Below are 19,342 nucleotides of genomic sequence, written 5' to 3'. Positions count from 1 at the left end.
TACAAGGGTGATTTTGATGGTGGTTTTGGATAGTACTATGGCAGTTCTCTTGTTTATTACACCAAACAAATTTTCTGTGCAGAGTGGCATTAAATGCCACAGAAATTGTCATATTTTAGTTCTGGAAAGTGCAGGAAAGGTCACTGAATTTAATTTTCAGATTTTGTGGGAACCTCGCTTGTGAAAAGCTGGGCCCAATTTTTTGGCGCTGCTTAGAACGTGATTTCACGCTTACAGATGCTCTGTGTATTTCATGCCTATCGTAAACAGTAAATACAGCCAAATGCATCCTAACCTTGGAGGAAAGATTGATGTAACAACAGAAATCTCTATCTGCACACAAGTGTTAGCACAACCACCCCCGAGCACCGCCATGAAATAGTGCTCAAGGTTAGCACATTTTTTCTGCTAAAGGTTGCATGATTTTTCTTCTGTGTTAAGAAGCCCCGTGAAATTGGGCACCGACCCCACCCAGCCTGTTACACCCTGCACTCCCCAGCACTGTATGGTTTTATAGATTAAACAGCGACCCACAATAAGAGTCCATGTGGTGATGGGTTGAAACATGAATGTTTTGCTCATTTGGAAAAATTATTATTACAGTGTGACTGAAAAACCTTATGTGACCTTTTCTTGAATATTTTGTCATTTTCCCGTGTTTAGATTTGGGAATGCCTCATTGCCAGGTGAATGTACTGTCGTGGCTGCCTACATGAACGTTGAGGCTGGCTAGTGTCATGGTACGAGTGGACTGACCCATGAAATCTCCAAAGCGAAGAGGCAGGTTACCTCATGAGTAGCACAGGTAAGAGTTCATATCATTGCTGGCTTCTGCAAAGATGAATCCGGGATGGGGGCAGGGGCCAATTGGGGTCATGACCAAAAAAGGAGCAAAAATTGTTTGCATTTAATAAATGAAAGGATTATATTTATGGTCTCTTTAATTTCCCTTCTTTTGAAAAGTGGAAATGTAGCCTAACCCCACAAACAACTTAAAAAAAATATATAAAAAAAAGGCCCCCAGTATCAAGTTTGTCCCCCTCCTGAAACAATTGGGTCCTGGATCCACCCTTGGGTGCTTGTGGCTAGCTGTTACGGGAACCCTGACCTAGGGATTGTTGTGTGCACTGTGTCAACCAAGCAAGACGATAGGGATGAGGTTAACCCTTGTAACGAGGGCAAGCTTGTTGAATGCACCCACTATACTAGAATCTTTCGCATTTTCCTGGCCTAAAATTCCTTTTCCTTCATGGTTCATTGCTGTTTCATGACAAATTACCCTTGATCAATGGTCCACATTTCCAGAGACATGTTCAACATGTTCAAGGAGCAATTTGGGTTTCATAGTTTTAATAGTAAAGCTCATGAAATGAAGCGTCTAATCATAGACACTGTGATCTCGGGCTACTGTGATCATGGGCTTTTTGTTCAGTGATCCTGCATCTAATCATAGACACTGTGATCCGGGCTACTGTGATCACGGGCTTTTTGTACAGTGATCCTGAGGACTGTATTGCTCAAGTGAACAAGTTTGTTAGTTGGTGCGATGATCACTTCTTGTCCTTAAATACAAGTAAAACTAAAGAGATGATCATCGAACCTCTACAAATACATGGAAATGTCATTGAACAGGTGCATGAACACAAGTACTTGGGAACGGTAATAGACGATAAGCTCTGTTGGAAAGGAAATTGCCAATGTATTCAGAAAAAACCTAGTCAGAGGATGTTCTTCCTCCAAAAGCTCAAGAAATTTCATGTGGATAGGACTTTCATGACCCTCTTTTATCAATCAGTAATTCAGAGTGCAGTTACTTTTAATTTCGTTTGCACCTTTGGTAGGCCAACAGGGCAGACTAGATCGTACTTGGAAAATGGCACAGAGATTAACAGGCCAAGAACTTACCCCTGTCCAAGTTATGTATGACACTTGTCTTCTGCCCAAAGTACAAAAGATAATGTCAGACATAGCCCATCCACTCAACGAATGTTACAGGGTTAATTGTTCTGGGATTCGTCTGTGCCCCCACTCGCAGTCGACTTTGATACAGACAGTCATTTATTCCAAATTCAATCCACTGTTAAAATGCAAATGTGAGACGGTAACTATTTATTTGGATATCCCCTCTCCTTGGCACTCTTTCATTGGTAGTAATGGGTGAGAATATGCAATATCATTTAGGAAATTATTATCTTTGTAGACTGTGATTGCCATTTCTGTTACTTTAATGCAATTTTGTTGTTTTGTTGAGTGTGATTGTAATATTGATGAATGCAATAACTTACTCTTTGGAATAAGCCAATGGAAAGTAAATTTCTATGTGAATTTTTGCATGGGCGATAATAAATTTGAATCTTGAATCAAATTCCTTTAGACCGACAACAGCAGGGGCATAATTTTAGGAAAGTCTCCATTTTTAATAACCATGAGCAAATGGCTGCCTTGTCCCCTGGGGTTTCATGATTTTCTGTGCAGCACTGCTCTACATCAAAGGAGATGGATTGGGTGCAACTGTGGGAATTGTCCATCAGATATTATTTGGCCCTGTTGGTCTTTTTATTCAAGTTCTAACCTGGCATAGTTCAATTTTTGTTCCTTATAATATTGCCCAATATTACAAGCCATTAGTAGAAGCCAAGGCACAAATTGTGTGAAATTCAGATAAATTCCTGACACCCCTGTTTAGTTATTATCTTTTTTGAAAAGCAAATTTAGCATATTTTTTCAAGTTTTATCTGATAGAGCACCGACAACTGTGTTTCCAAAACATTTCCAAAATAAAGTCGAAAAATTAAAATCACATACCTTATGGGGATTTGTTCAGGCTTTTTGAAGGTGAGCAATGAATATGGACAAAAATTTAAGTGTTCAGAGCTCTTATTTAAAAGATTTACCTTAATTTAATAAATATTGAACCAAAACACAAGAAGCACCATGTTGTAAACACATGTAACAGTGGTTTCAGTCATGATCCAAAATTCCTGATTTGTTTCCAACTTAACAGACTTGTGCACACTGGTTGAAACATTTCTGCGTACACTTTCGTGATCAATTGTTAAATTCTGTAGGGGCTGTTGGTCCATTGATATTTTAGGTTTGTGGTCTTCCCTGATTGATGTTACAGTATTACTGTAAAACAGCGCCCTCACTTGTTAGGAATAGGGAAAAACAATTTTGAGTGTTTAAAAATTTCACGTTTTGATTCACTAAACACTAAAGGGGTGCCTGGAAAAACATTTTTAAGGGTACAAATCACAAATGCTTTCAGAAGACATGGGTCAGCAGTGTCAAAGGAATTGTCTTGTCAAAGTTCATTTTCTGACATGAAAATGGATGAAACACAATAGACACTAACAGTTTTTTATGAAATAAAAGGTGTAAAATAAGGAGCATTTCAAGGATGGTATAATTTTTTAAGAAAGGTCTCAATTTCTGCTCCAACTTAGTTCCTTTTATGATTAATTTCTTCCCCAGACCTCCTCATATGAAAGCTGTGGGTATGCCCCAGGAGAAGCAGACCATGGTGCTAATGAGGAGAGTGCCCTCGCCTCTTCAAAGTGGAGAGAAGGAAGATGGAGGATAAGATCCTATGGGACTTCACAGAGATGATTCATGAGAATGTCAAGGAGAGGAAGTAACTCGAATAGATGCCAGTCCTTGCCTCCATCACTGAGGAGGAACAGTTTCCAAGATTGCATGAGGGCTCCTCATCAGAATCTTAGGTATTGATTCACAAAAAAGCAAGGAAAGGACTTAATCTTCTCAGAGATGCAGTTCCTTGCTTCCACCTTTAAGTGATGGAGGAAGTCTATCAGCATTTGTACACTACTCAAGGATCAAAGGATCATACGTAGTGATTAATAATTTAAACAAATGGTGTTCACATCGCCAAAAATGAGCATCATTTAAGTTGGCTATTTTCTGTCAGCAAAATAAGACACTTCCACTACAGAGTACTGAAGTCTCACAACACTGAAAAAAACCTTGGTCAGCACCTTATCCAGGTCCTTTAGGTCCTGATAATGATGTATGAAAAAATTGAGTTTTAACCTAGTAATGTGAGGGCGCTGTTTATGAGTTAAAATGATATCGCGGTAATGTGAGGGCGCTGTTAATGAGTTAGAATGATATCGTGGTAATGTAAGAGCACTGTTTATGAGTATATTCTGGTAATGTGTGGGAACTATTTGCGATTCTGAATCACAGAAATGAAGCACTTTGAAGATGTTTGTATTTCAGCATGAAAAAATTTCATGTAACTTTTGAGACCCTTTTATTCAGTAAAATAATGCAATGTCTGACTTGTATCAGTTTGCAAATCTTCCCCCGATTATTTTTCTAATTATTTGTAAAAATGATGATTGATACAGAAAAAAATCGTGGTCAGGACATTTAAAAAAAAAACAGCTTCACAGTTTTCCAAAACCTAAAACACAAAATGGTAAGAGGTCCCCCACATTTCAGTCACTTTTTCTCAAAATGTCCTAAAGCGAGACACATGTGTACATTATTTCACCACAATAGGTTGTATAGTACTGGCCATTCTCATTCATGTCATTGTACCCCCTCCAACTCTCTAAGACACTCCCAGTCTCTTATAGCCTTGCCATAGAGTCATCCCATCCTTAATTGAAGTTGTGCAATACCTGAGCAATACACATCACCCAATGCTTTTTGACCCTTCCAGCTAATTGGGCTCTGAAACATGACTAACCAATTGCACTGTCTCACATTCAATGTTGCTCAACCAAGCATGAACATGAGCTTCAGTGTACAATAAGCACGGTCAATGAGGTGCACACCTGGCTGAAATTGTCAAAGACAAATGTCTGATCCTTTAATTTTTTTGGGTAGTGTATATTGATATACAGTACAATGCTGCTATAATGAACAGGACAGGGTCCATATACAATGCTTGGTGTAGCATACCTCCCCAGCTATTGCGATTTCATTGGTACTGTTCTAATTGTTGCATTTTCAGAGGCCGAAAATCCAGACATTCCGATTTCCATAAAAAGGGGGAGGGGGAAAGTCTTGGCAAAAGAGGGCACTATTTGAGTCACTGTCATCAGTCCTAAACTTCTTCTTTGAAGCAAATTTGTGATGTTCAGTAAAATAGCGCAGAAAATTTGGGAGCCAAGAGGCATGTTCCGTATACCGAATTGTTCAATATAGTGACGTTGTACTGTACTTACATCCCAATTGTTCATAACTTTAGCGGTAATCTGTAAATTGAAGACAGTTGGTCAGTTTGCTTTTGAAGAAGACTATTGTTCGCCTTTATTTCATTGACTCATATTAATGTACATTTTAAAACATTCATGTTTACATTTAAGTTATCAAGATGCTATACATTTACTTCAAAATTTGCAAATACATGAAATTCCCATTTGGAAAAACTAGTTTTTTGCAGCCAAAATGTTTAAATGTTGACCAATTCTGTTGCCCACATTAATGTCTAAAACAATATTTTCCACTATACAGCTTTTAGTGCTTTCTAAGGACCTTTTATTTATTTCATTTGAAAATAGTACCTTGCAAAAGTGCTTTGTGTATGTGTAAAACAATCACCATTTATTGCTATAACCAGTTAATCTCTATTTGCAAGTGAAATAAATTTTATTTAAACTAGCAGAACAACTTGTTTGTACTTGTATATCTATTTGTAAAACTGTAGTACTGTGCCACTTAACCCTTCTCCTAATCTGGACCATTTTACACTGCCAGAGATTAAGGTACATTTGTTTCCATCTTTAAATTTTACATTACAGCCTCAACCTACATGGAAGCCCTGCCATTCTTAAACATCTTCCAAGCTCCTTATATAAAGTTCCCTCTTGGAGCCTTTTAGTCTCAATCTTATAAGGGCCACAATAAACCCAATAGTAATATGGAACATTAAGAAGCTATTTCCTTCAACCCCATGCGATCCTCAGAGCTCTAATACTGATAGTCCCAAGCCCTCAGCCATCCACTCTACCCTTCCTATCAGCTCTCAGACTTCCAGCCCCTAGGACTTCCACCCTTGCCAATCTCCAGTACACAGTTTGGCTGAAAAATATTCGAAGTCCAAACAATGGAAGGTTTAACATTTAGAAACGAGCACATTTTTTCAAGAAAGTGCCGTGGCATAGTGGTTAAGGACACTAACTGCTATGCACAAGGACCTGGGTTCAATTCCAGGTGGGCATGCACAATTTTGTTAAAAAACTTAGTATTTAAAAAAAAACAAAAAAAAAACAACCTTTTCCGAGGACCCCGGGGTTTGAACCAGGGTCCCCTGGCCTGGCAACAAGCAAGCTAACCACCAGGCCATAGGCCTTCTTGATGGATAAGCTTTCAGAACTTATATTTAAAGGTTAGAATTGCGCAATTTCAAAAAGGTCAGAGGGCACAGACGTTTGCATGCATTTAAATAACAAAAACAAACATTTCTATATGTGACGAGACAGACAACACTCAAAATATTCAGACCTTGTATGTATTTCAGTATATTTTAGGTCAAACATATATTTGCAAACCTTTCTATATTTACACTTCCAAATGTTCACTTCTATATCATGTACGTGTCACTAAAAATTCAACTGTGTTGGTTGAAACCTGAACACAACTTGAAAAAAGATTCTGCTAGGATTGAAATGTCGGGTCCTCTGAATTTTCATTTTACAGAATATTTCACAATTTTTGCTATCTTGCTATAAACAAGTTCAGTTCCTTTTTTCCTCTTTCCATTTCCGTTGTGTGATTCAGGCAGTGTTCAGTTCTTTTTTCCTCTTTCCATTACCGCTGTGCAATTAAAGCAGTGTTCAGTTCTTTTTTTCTTCTTTCCATTACCACTGTGTGATTAAAGCAGTGTTCAGTTCTTTTTCTCCTCTTCCATTACCGCTGTGCAATTCAGGCAGTGTTCAGTTCTTTTTTTCCTCTTCCATTAACACTTTGTGATTAAGGCAGTGTTCAGTTCTTTTTTTCCTCTTCCATTAACACTTTGTGATAAAGGCAGTGTTCAGTTCTTTGTTTCCTCTTCCATTACCCCTGTGTGATTAAGGCAGTGTTCAGTTCTTTTTTGCCTCTTCCATTACCACTGTGTGATTAAGGCAGTGTTCAGTTCTTTGTTTCCTCTTCCATTACCACTGTGTGATTAAGGCAGTGTTCAGTTCTTTTTCTCCTCTTCCATTACCCCTGTGTGATTAAGGCAGTGTTCAGTTCTTTTTCTCCTCTTCCATTACCACTGTGTGATTCAGGCAGTGTTCAGTTCTTTTTCTCCTCTTCCATTACCACTGTGTGATTCAGGCAGTGTTCAGTTCTTTTTTCCTCTTTCCATTTCCGTTGTGTGATTCAGGCAGTGTTCAGTTCTTTTTCTCCTCTTCCATTACCGCTGTGCAATTAAAGCAGTGTTCAGTTCTTTTTTCCTCTTTCCATTACCCCTGTGTGATTAAGGCAGTGTTCAGTTCTTTTTTCCTCTTTCCATTACTACTGTGTGATTAAAGCAGCGTTCAGTTTTTTTTTTCCTCTTTCCATTACCACTGTGTGATTAAAGCAGCGTTCAGTTCTTTTTTTTCCTCTTTCCATTACCACTGTGTGATTAAAGCAGCGTTCAGTTCTTTTTTTTCCTCTTTCCATTACCACTGTGTGATTAAAGCAGTGTTCAGTTCTTTTTTTTCCTCTTTCCATTACCACTGTGTGATTAAAGCAGCGTTCAGTTCTTTTTTTCCTCTTTTCATTACCACTGTGTAATTCAGGCAGTGTTCAGTTCTTTTTTCCTCTTTCCATTACCACTGTGTGATTCAGGCAGTGTTCAGTTCTTTTCCTCTTTCCATTACCACTGTGCCATTAAGGCAGTGTTCAGTTCTTTTTTTCCTCTTTCCATTACCATTGTGCCATTAAGGCAGCGTTCAGTTCTTTTTTCCTCTTTCCATTACCACTGTGTGATTAAGGCAGTGTTCAGTTCTTTTTTTTTCCCTCTTTCCATTACCACTGTGTGATTAAAGCAGCGTTCAGTTTTTTTTTTCCTCTTTCCATTACCACTGTGTGATTAAAGCAGCGTTCAGTTTTTTTTTTCCTCTTTCCATTACCACTGTGTGATTAAAGCAGCGTTCAGTTTTTTTTTTCCTCTTTCCATTACCACTGTGTGATTAAAGCAGCGTTCAGTTTTTTTTTCCTCTTCCATTACCACTGTGTGATTAAAGCAGCGTTCAGTTTTTTTTTTCCTCTTTCCATTACCACTGTGTGATTAAAGCAGCGTTCAGTTTTTTTTTTCCTCTTTCCATTACCACTGTGTGATTAAAGCAGCGTTCAGTTCTTTTTTTCCTCTTTCCATTACCACTGTGTGATTAAAGCAGTGTTCAGTTCCTTTTTTCCTCTTTCCATTACCACTGTGTGAATCAGGCAGTGTTCAGTTCTTTTTTCCTCTTTCCATTACCACTTTGTGATTCAGGCAGTGTTCAGTTCTTTTTTCCTCTTCCATTATCACTGTGTCATTAAGGCAGTGTTCAGTTCTATTTTCCTCTTTCCATTACCACTGTGCCATTAAGGCAGTGTTCAGTTCTTTTTTCCTCTTTCCATTACCACTTTGTGATTCAGGCAGTGTTCAGTTCTATTTTCCTCTTTCCATTACCACTGTGCCATTAAGGCAGTGTTCAGTTCTTTTTTCCTCTTTCCATTATCACTGTGCCATTAAGGCAGTGTTCAGTTCTTTTTTCCTCTTTCCATTACCACTGTGCCATTAAGGCAGTGTTCAGTTCTTTTTTCCTCTTTCCATTACCACTGTGCCATTAAGGCAGTGTTCAGTTCTTTTTTCCTCTTCCATTATCACTGTGCCATTAAGGCAGTGTTCAGTTCTATTTTCCTCTTTCCATTACCACTGTGCCATTAAGGCAGTGTTCAGTTCTTTTTTCCTCTTTCCATTACCACTTTGTGATTCAGGCAGTGTTCAGTTCTATTTTCCTCTTTCCATTACCACTGTGCCATTAAGGCAGTGTTCAGTTCTTTTTTCCTCTTTCCATTACCACTTTGTGATTCAGGCAGTGTTCAGTTCTTTTTTCCTCTTCCATTATCACTTTGCAATTAAAGCAGTGTTCAGTTCTTTTTTCCTCTTCCATTACCACTGTGCCATTAAGGCAGTGTTCAGTTCTTTTTTTCTTCTTTCCATTACCACTGTGTGATTAAAGCAGTGTTCAGTTCATTTTCTCCTCTTCCATTACCGCTGTGCAATTCAGGCAGTGTTCAGTTCTTTTTTTCCTCTTCCATTAACACTTTGTGATTAAGGCAGTGTTCAGTTCTTTTTTCCTCTTTCCATTACCACTGTGTGATTCAGGCAGTGTTCAGTTCTTTTTTCCTCTTTCCATTACCACTGTGTGATTCAGGCAGTGTTCAGTTCTTTTTTCCTCTTTCCATTACCACTGTGTGATTCAGGCAGTGTTCAGTTCTTTTTTCCTCTTTCCATTACCACTGTGTGATTCAGGCAGTGTTCAGTTCTTTTTTCCTCTTTCCATTACCACTGTGTGATTCAGGCAGTGTTCAGTTCTTTTTTTCCTCTTTCCATTACAACTGTGTGATTAAGGCAGCGTTCAGTTCTTTTTTCCTCTTTCCATTACCACTGTGTGATTCAGGCAGCGTTCAGTTCTTTTTTCCTCTTTCCATTACCACTGTGTGATTCAGGCAGTGTTCAGTTCTTTTTTCCTCTTTCCATTACCACTGTGTGATTAAAGCAGTGTTCAGTTCTTTTTTCCTCTTTCCATTACCACTTTGTGATTCAGGCAGTGTTCAGTTCTTTTTCTCCTCTTCCATTACCACTGTGCAATTAAGGCAGTGTTCAGTTCTTTTTTCCTCTTTCCATTACCACTGTGTGATTCAGGCAGTGTTCAGTTCTTTTTCTCCTCTTCCATTACCGCTGTGCAATTAAGGCAGTGTTCAGTTCGTTTTTCCTCTTCCATTACCACTGTGTGATTAAAGCAGTGTTCAGTTCTCTTTTTCCTCTTTCCATTAACACTGTGTGATTAAAGCAGTGTTCAGCTCTTTTTTTCTTCTCTTCCATTACCACTGTGTGATGAAAGCAGTATTCAGTTCTTTTTAATTTTAATAGTTCCTTCAAACTTTTCATAACCATTGTGTGATGTAGTAGGCTTCATGGAATGGTAATAGCGCCCTCTATGGTTGGTGTGACTGCCTCAAGGAACCACATGATGACTCCAAGAGGAGTTTTGGCTTACTCTTGACAAATTATAGTAAATGCTTCAGACTCTTCAGCATTTAGTCCCACTCATTATTATTCAAACGCCTGTTCACAAACTTATGTGAATGTGGAGAAACTGTCAAGTGTACACTCGTACTGACAATAGGAGGGCCTAGATACTTCCTGACGACTCCGTCACATGCATATCATTAGCAACTTCACTAGTTACACATGTATCATGATGATAGGCCTCATTGTGCACTGACCATGCTGGCATGACTGGGTGTTACACAACTATAACAGTGCAAGATGAAGACTAGGCGAAATTGGGCACTAGACGTTAGGCGTTAGCTACAGCTACAGACGTTAGATAACAATCTGCAATAAGAAATAAATAAAACAGACTTATTACTTTGTAATCCTAGCATAGTCATGAAAAAAGGGGCCTAAATTATAGGAAAATACATGTGCACGAGCATGTGTGAGTGTATACTATATAACGTTGAGCACATTTTTGTTTAGCTAACAATCTTATGAAGTAAAGATTGCGGTAACACCATGTATTTATCTCTTCTTTGAGTATGTGTGGTTCTGAGAAGAACCGGGGAATAACTCGACGTTTCGAACAGTGTACTCTGTCCGTCTTCAGGAGACTGCAGGATTCTAACTGGGAGTGGAGCTTATATGGTGTAGAGAGGGATCCAGATGTAGGGATTAGCTGTGTGTGTGTGCATGCAGCCCCAAGATCCAGTGCAGCATCCATTGTTCCCGCCATCACTGTTCCCGCCTTAACACCTCACCGAGCTAATCCCTACATCTGGATCCCTCTCTACACCATATAAGCTCCACTCCCAGTTAGAATCCTGCAGTCTCCTGAAGACGGACAGAGTACACTGTTCGAAACGTCGAGTTATTCCCCGGTTCTTCTCAGAACCACACATACTCAAAGAAGAGATAAATACATGGTGTTACCGCAATCTTTACTATAGATCTAGTTTCTTTCACCATGAAAACCTTTAAGTCTTATAAATCTTATGAAGTTTGCGAATTTGACATGTACTTTTTATGGTAAAAAATATAACAAATCTTACCATAAAGGGCTCTCTAGGAATCTTAAAAATCGTGGGAATTATCTGGGAATCACATAATAATCAATCTCTGGAATTATAACTTGATTAACGAAACTTTTTACTGGCAAATGTATGCCATTGTCAGACACTGCTGACTCGTGTCTGAGGAAAAAACGTTGTTTTTTATGCATCCTCATATCTAAAGTGTGATGAATGCACAGCTGTTCACATGCCCTGGGAGGAAGCTTATAATGTCAATTAGGCACAGCCTACAAAAACATGATGTAATGGTTTGGCGACATGTGATGCGAAATGAAACTATTAAATTGTGCCAAAACGAGATTATACAGAAAATTTCCAAATCTTGCGGGATTATAGGACTAATTAAAAGAAACACAAATGTAATTTTAATTTAAATTTAGACGAAGTTTTTGCTGCACTGATGCTACAGCAACATGGCTCCCCTAACTGCGAATAAATGATGCAGTTAAAAGGTTCAAAAAATTGGCTGATTCTGCATTGATTCATTGGTGTCCAAAAATAAAGCTTGATTAACAGTCAAACAGATGTCTCCTTGTTAAGACTAGGCTTCTCGTTGGGGAATCCTTAGGTCTCCTGAGAATGGCTCACTCCATCTTGGCTCGCTCCCCCTTGGCTCGCTCCCTCTGTGTCAGGGTGCTCAGGGGTAGGGAACAGAAGAACCAACTGCTGAACTGGTCTGCAGAGAACTGAGGGGGATGTTTTTGTTTCCCGTTGACATCTAGGTTCCGGTCTCCCATTAAGAGTTTTACTTTCCTGACCATTCCATCATCACTAGGGAAGACTTCTTTCACTCTAGCTAGAGGCCACTGACAACGAGGGCTTGACTCATCCCGGACGAGTATTACATCTCCCACGGAGAGGTTTTTCTTAGGTACTTGCCACTTTTCACGACCTTGGAGCTCAAGGAGGATTTCTTTTCTCCACCGCTGCCAGAATTGGTTCGCAAGATACTGAACTCTCCTCCACCATTTCAGGGAATAGAGGTCTTCACGTTGAAAATTTCCAGGGGGTGGAAGGACGACTCTCGTCTTCATAGTGAGCAGGTGATTGGGAGTTAAGGGTTCTGGAGCGTCAGCAGAAGACATATTACTGCAGGTGAGTGGTTTTGAGTTTACGATGGACTCCACTTCTGTCATCAAAGTTCTCAATGCCTCGTCATCTAGCTGGGTTCCTGCTTGCTTCAGCAGCGGGGCTAGTGCGCTTCGCACGGTTCTTATTTGCCTTTCCCAGGCACCACCCATATGACTGGCATGAGGAGGGTTGAGTTTGAAGGAGATCCAATCACAGTCATTGAACAGAAGGTATTTCTGCACCTCATCCTGGTTCATTTCAGCCAGGGCCTCCCTCAGCTCATTCCGAGCGCCCACCAAGTTTGTCCCCTGGTCTGAGCGAATCTGCCTCACTGGACCACGCCTACTCAGGAATCTCCGGAGGGCATTAATGAACGAGTTGGTGGTCAACGAGTTTGCTGTCTCGATGTGGATACTTCTTGAGGCCATACAGGTAAAAATGACACTGTACCTCTTCAACTCACTTCTCTTCTCCTTAATAAGGAATGGCCCGAAGTAATCGACTGCTGAATATGTAAATGGTGGGGACGGCTCGACTCGGTCTGCAGGAAAATCTGCCATTTTCTGCTTCTGAAAGGCGCCTCTATTCCTTCTGCACACAACACACTTGGAAATGTGCTGAGAGACTGCCGAGGAACCGCCGATGACCCAGTATCCATTTTGACGCAGTTCATTATGAGTCATACCTCGACCCATATGGTTTCATTTCTGATGCACATGTTGAATCAGCAAACTGGTAACATGACTTCGATGTGGCAGGATGACAGGATGTCTGACATCAGAAGAAAGCTCTGCTTTGGTGATTCGGCCACCAACACGGATGAGACCGCGCTCATCGAGAAATGGATCTAGCCGGTACAAACAGCTTGTGTTTCTCACACTTACGTTTCTTACTCTTACAGCATGTCTATCTTCTACTTCACCAGCAACTTCAAGTTTCTGTAGTGCCTGCAACTCAGCACCAAAATGCTCATGCTGAACACTTCTGATTATCTCCATCTCTGCATCATGCATTTCTGCTACAGTCATGGGCTGCTTTGGGGTGGGTGGTTGAGTATTGGCCTCCTGACTGCCTTTCTGGATTACTTTATTTCTCAACCTCTGCTTAAATCTTAAGCAGAGAGCTACTGCTCTTCGAGCTCGGTTCCATGATGAGAGACCCTCAAGTCGACTTGTCTCAAAGTGATTTTGGCTCTTGTTCTTGTCACATTCGGCGTTGGTTGCTAGGGCTGAAGCTTTTCTCACATTTGGATCAGACTCATTTAGCGCCACTTGTACAACTGGTGGGGGCTGGAATGGTCCGTCCATCTTCAGGAACTCTGGACCATGTAGCCACTGGGACTTTTCTGTCAGCTGCTTCACCGTCAGCCCACGTGATGCCTCATCGGCGGGGTTCTCTGTTGTATCCACATACAGCCACTTCTCTGGATCTGTGAGATTTCTGACAAGTTGTACCCTGTTAACAACATATACGTGAAAACGTCTGGCTTCATTACGGATGTAGCCCAGAACGATTTTACTGTCAGTCCAATAGAACTCCCTGATGTTTTCATAGGCCAGTTCTCTGCGAAGAAATTCACTCATTGATGCTGACACAGCTGCCGCAGCAAGCTCCCGTCCGGGAATGGTCACAGGCTTCAGGGGGGACACTCTTGCCTTTCCTATGACGAAGGAGATATGTGCTCTGTTATCCTTGTTGATGAGCCGCAAATATGAGCACTGGCCATACCCATCCTGGCTAGCGTCTGAGAAATGGTGAAGCTCCGTGACCTTCACAGCTCCGAAGTTGCTTGGCTTGAAGCACCTCGGGATTTCTATTTTGTCCAGGTTCAGGATTTCTTGACGCCATCTTTCCCATTCAGGCTGCAGCTGATCTGGTACTGGACTATCCCACTGCAACTTGTCTTTGCACATTTTCTGCAAGATCTTCTTTCCCTGTAGGATAACTGGGGCAACAAAGCCATTGGGATCATAAACGGAACTTACAGTTGACAAGATCCCACGTCTAGTCAGAGGCCTGTCTTTCAACTCGATGCAAAATTGGAATGTGTCGCTTTCTACACACCAACTGACACCCAATGCCCGTTCCATTGGCATTCTGTCTACTGTTTGGTCAATTGCTCGGGTGCCTCCTGCTCTTTCCTCTGCCGGAAACGCTTCCAGGAGCTCTTTCTTGTTGGAAGCAAGTTTATGGAGCTTCAACCCGGCTTTGGCGCACAGCCCTTGACTTGCTTTGATGAGGTCCGATGCTTCTTCAACTGTGGGTACTGACCGTAACCCATCATCAACATAGAAGTTGTTTCTAACGAATTCAGCAGCATCGGCACCAAATTCTTTCTCGCCATCATCTGCAGCTCTTCTCAAGCCGAAGTTCGCACAACCTGGCGAACTCACAGCACCAAAGGGGTGAACCTTCATTCTGTAGTCTACTAACGGCCCCCTTGGATCACCATCCTCCCACCAGAGGAATCTTAGTAGGTCGCGATACTTCTCGCCAACGAAGAACTGGTGATACATACTTTTCAAATCCAGAGAGAAGGCTACTTCTTCCTTTCTAAATCTACACAGAATGCCCAGCAGGCCGTTCATCATATCTGGGCCCTGAAGAAGGTAGTCGTTCAAGGAAACCCCACTGTACTTGGCTGAACAGTCAAATACTACACGAATTTTATCCGGTTTCTTTGGATGGTACACTCCAGTGTGGGGGATGTAATTTACTTTCCCATCCCGTTTGTTCAACTGATCTGCCGGCACTTTTTCAGCGCAGACTGAAGTGACTTCTTTCATGAAGTTTTTGTAGTCTTCATGGAACTTGGGGTTTTTCTTGAACCTTGCTGAGAGTTGTTTGCTCCGTTTCTCTGCAAGCATGTCTGGCAAAACTGCAGCCTCTGATTTCAGCGGAAGGGGCATCTCGTAGTGATCGTCAGGTCTTTTCTTTATTCCTTCCTCTAGGATGCTCAGGAAGCGTTCATCTTCAACTGAGTAGGGTTGCCCACCTTTCGTCTCGGCAAAATCCAACTCCAGAACTTTCAGTATTTTCTCTGGGCTCAGGACCTCTTTAACTCTTGTACCAAAGGTAAAATGAGGTTAAGCAGTGTGCTCACTGGCAACTACTTTGTTGCATGTGGTAGGTGTAACCTGGAAAAAAGACACACAATGGGGGAACTCGCGAGAACCAACATGAACCAGGGATCAAAAGGAAGAGTCGCAGGATATTCTCAAAAAGAAATGACAAAGGAAGATCAAATTTGATTTCAACAAGCAAAGAACAACAAAAAAATATTTACTTCAATGTGAACTGAGTAAAAATCCAAAACAAACCTCTCAATCAGGACCAGTAATTTTAGCTGTGTTTCTTAAATGTATAGACCAGGAAATATACTCAACTCGTAACCAATTAACTTAAACCAACAATACTGCTTAAACTAAGACAAATGTCAACCAGTACCAACACAGACTTAAATTATCAACCAACACGGACTTAAATTATTAACCAACACCGACTTAAATTATTAACCAACACCGACTTAAATTATTAACCAACACCGACTTAAATTATTAACCAACGCGGACTTAAGTGAAAAGTGTCCCCTCTACATCCACGCCCTGTGAAATCATTGCTTTCCACAGCAATGTCTAACGAAATAATTCTAACTTCTCTTTATTCACTCTCTAAGAGTTCAGTTCCAGTCCCCAAACCTCACTGGTGGTCTGATGTTCCTCTTTGGGCGCCGATAGATAGACCTTTGTGAACTCTCTGAGCTGGACGAGTCAGTAGCTTCATCGATGTCGGTGCCACTTGAGGTAGATGCCTCATCATCCATGTCGCTGTACGGGCTGTCCCCTGTTCTCAATACATCAGCACACACATCGCTGAACTGCAGTGGTGGAGGGAATGCACAAATGCCATCTGTTGCCACATCTTGAAACTGCAGTGGGGGTGCAAGAGAATCGATGACAGATGCTGGCTCTTCTACGTCAAAAGGGCAGATAGTGAGAAGGTTCCGATGAATGTTGCGCGTCTTTGTTGATCCTAGGAGTTGCACCGTGTATACTGGTAGGTTTCCCAGCTGACTGAGGACTGTGTAGGGTACCGACTCCCACCTGTCTTTCAGCTTACACCTACCCCGTAGCGACTTGTTGGCCACCAGTACAAGGTCACCGGGATGAAGGGCTAGATCTTTCGACTTCTTATCATATGTCGCCTTCTGTTTCTGCCTGGCCACCTCTGCCAACTGCTCCACCCTCCTTGTAGCTTCTTGTAGCTGTTCCCCAAGCTGCTGAACATAGGTGGATTGTGGGTGGACATCTTCTGCTTCCTGGAACCTTGGCCGAAAGAGGAGATCGACTGGCAGACGAGGCTTTCTCATATACATCAAGTGTTTGGCACAGTTGTAGGCATATGTGAGGGTCTGGAGGTGCATTGCCCAGTTGGATTTCTGTGCTGGCTCAGGGGTTCCCAACATCGACAACAATGTGCGACTGAACCTCTCTGTCATACCGTTGCCTTGTGGGTGGTATGGCAACGTCTTGCTCTTCCTCATGCCCAGCAGGTGACACAGCTCCTTTATGACTGCCGACTCAAAACTCTTTCCTTGGTTCGAGTGGAGTCGCTCAGGGATGCCGTAATTGGCGATGTACCTCTCCCATAGGACGTGCGCTACAGTTGTTGCCTTCTCATCATGAGTCGGGTACGCCTGTGCGTATCTGGTGTAGTGATCAGTGACCACAAGTACATGCTCAAAGCCTCCTCTTGACCTCTCCAAGCTTAGGAAGTCTATGCAGACAAGTTCCAAGGGCCGTGTTGTGTTGATACTCTGCAGACTTGCATGCCTTTTCGTGTCTGGTGTTTTTCTCAGGGCGCATCTTTTACACTTGCCGATGTACGACTTCACATCAGAGTACGTACTTGGCCAGAAGTACCTATCCCGGACATGCTGATAAACCTTCTTAAAGCCAAGATGTCCCATCAGGTCGTGAACATGCTGAAGGACAGGCCTCTTCATCTCCTTGGGGACCACTATTAAGGTTGGTGTTTCATCTCTGTCTTCCTGGTCCTTCTCGTAGACCAAGACACCTTGCCTCACAGCCAAGAAGTCCCAAGCTCGAAGTAGGGTCTTAACTTTTTTTGTTTCCCGCGCCATTCTTCTTCGACTTGGCCTCCCTGGCTGGGCTGACTTCAACTCCACAACACGCCGAGTTGTCGGGTCCTCTTGCCGTGCCTCAAGCAGACGAAGGCCTCCTGGTAGATCAACATATGTGCCCACCTTGGCTCCTTCTGAAGAAGACTTGGCACCTACTTCATTGCTATCTCTGTCTAAGGCTGCATCGGAAGAAGACTTCATGGGAGATGGGTGATCTCCCATGCTGTTTGATGCTTGCCCTATGCTTGGGGGTGGTGGTATGCTACTCCTCGTACCAGTTGTGAGCTGATGGACATGCCTGACAGCCTTATCTTCAAGGTTCGCCCTCGGCTGCTGTTCCTGCCCCTCGATGGAAGCCATGCCATCTTCTCCCTGACTACCCGCATCTGTTTTGGCTGCTGATGTTTTTGCGTCCTTTGTTTCCTGTCTTCCATTTTGACCTGTGCTACCCTCTGTTTTGTCCAGGATTCTCACCACATCAGATCTTGGAATCCGGGACAGAGAGTCCGCATTGGCATTAGACTTGCCTGGCCGGTAGATGATATCCATGTTGAAAACGGCAAGATCACTAACCCAACGTTGACCGGTAGCATCAAGCTTCGCCTTGTTCAAGACATACGTGAGTGGGTTGTTGTCAGTCACTGCGGTCAGTCGGTTGCCGTACAGGTACTCTCTGAACTTAGTCGTTACCGCCCAGTGTAGTGCCTTGAACTCTAGTTTGTGAGCAGGGTACTTTGTCTCTGCTTCTGTTAAGGTGCGACTTGCGTATGCGATGACCCTTTCTTTGCCATCTCGTTCTTGAGTCAGGACAGCTCCCACGCCATCAAGGGATGCATCTGTCTGCACGGTGAATGGTACGCTATAATCTGCAAAAGCTAGTATTGGTGCAGAGGTCAACTTGGAAACCAGGGTGGTGAACGCTTTTTGGCATTCATTGCTCTATTTGAAGGGGGGGTCTCTCGAGCCTCGCTTGCCTCCAATCAATGCGAAGAGAGGAGCAGCAGTTTTCGCATACCCTTGAACGAACCTCCGGTGAGCCCAAGGAAGCTGCGGACATCCTTTTTGCTTTGTGGAACTGGCCAGCTCTTCACTGCAGCAACCTTTGCCTGATCAGTGGCGATTCCCTCTGCAGAAACTACATGGCCAAGGTACTGCACTTCTCTCTTAAAAAGCTGGCATTTTGAGGGCTTCAGTTTCAGCCCGTGTTCCCGTAGCCTGGCTAGGACTCTCCCAAGGCGGTCTACGTGCTCCTCTACAGTGCTACTGAAGACGATGATGTCGTCGAGGTAAATTAACACACTCTCAAACGCCATGTCGCCAAACACCACCGACATTAGCCTTTGGAACGTGGCCGGTGCATTCACGAGGCCAAATGGCATCCTCGTAAATTCAAACAAGCCCATCGGGGACGTGAAGGCCGTCTTCGGTTGATCCTTAGATGCCATCTTCACTTGGTGGTAGCCTGAGGTCAGATCAAGGCAGGAGAAGTACTTGGCCTTCCCAAGCGCATCCAAAGCTTCATCTATTCTTTGGAGTGGAAACGCATCTCTCGTTGTCTTGGAATTCTTGTCTTGGTAGTCGGAAGGGGGTTGGGTCGGTGAGTGGGATTTCGTGCTCCACTGTGCTGGTAACACCCATGTCGAAAGGGCTCTGCGAGAAAACATCAGCATTCTGTCTGAGTAGCTGCTCAATCGCCTCCGTTTGCGATGGGGTGAAGTCGACACCTTCGAAGTTGATGTCTTGCAAACTGCAAGAGCCACCTACCGCTTGCTCCATAATAGCCACATCTTGAGAGGGCGTGGTCACTGGCTGGACTTCGGTAACACAACAGAGCGTCGCCACCCC

The 19,342-nt window shown here is 42.6% G+C and overlaps 1 protein-coding gene across 1 annotated transcript; it reads right to left on the bottom strand.

Annotated features, from left to right (window-relative positions):
• Window positions 1–11,867: 11,867 nt before the first annotated feature.
• LOC147799345 (uncharacterized) lies at window positions 11,868–18,942 on the bottom strand. The gene is made up of 4 exons (XM_087135462.1): window positions 18,525–18,942; window positions 16,053–18,372; window positions 13,254–15,417; window positions 11,868–12,827 (listed from the first exon to the last, which is right to left on the bottom strand). The coding sequence occupies exons 1-4, from the start codon at window positions 18,940–18,942 to the stop codon at window positions 11,868–11,870; spliced, it is 5,862 nt and encodes a 1,953-aa protein (XP_086991588.1).
• Window positions 18,943–19,342: the final 400 nt, after the last annotated feature.

The sequence above is a fragment of the Acanthaster planci genome, linkage group LG04 (genome assembly GCF_054643075.1).
Source record: "Acanthaster planci isolate LZ-2023a linkage group LG04, COTS_SCS, whole genome shotgun sequence".
Lineage (NCBI taxonomy): Eukaryota > Metazoa > Echinodermata > Asteroidea > Valvatida > Acanthasteridae > Acanthaster > Acanthaster planci.
The sequence above is the reverse complement of the archived record's forward strand: the minus strand, read 5'-3'. Positions and strand labels throughout refer to the sequence as shown.

Bases quoted from the DNA above. Each gene is read 5' to 3' on its own strand.
- LOC147799345 (XM_087135462.1), bottom strand. From the start codon at position 18,942: ATGGCATCTAAGGATCAACCGAAGACGGCCTTCACGTCCCCGATGGGC. The intron at 18,373-18,524 runs GTTCGTTCAAGG...CACCAATACTAG, and splicing joins CTTCCTTGGGCTCACCGGAG to CTTTTGCAGATTATAGCGTA. The intron at 15,418-16,052 runs GTTTGGGGACTG...CTTTGGTACAAG, and splicing joins AACATCAGACCACCAGTGAG to AGTTAAAGAGGTCCTGAGCC.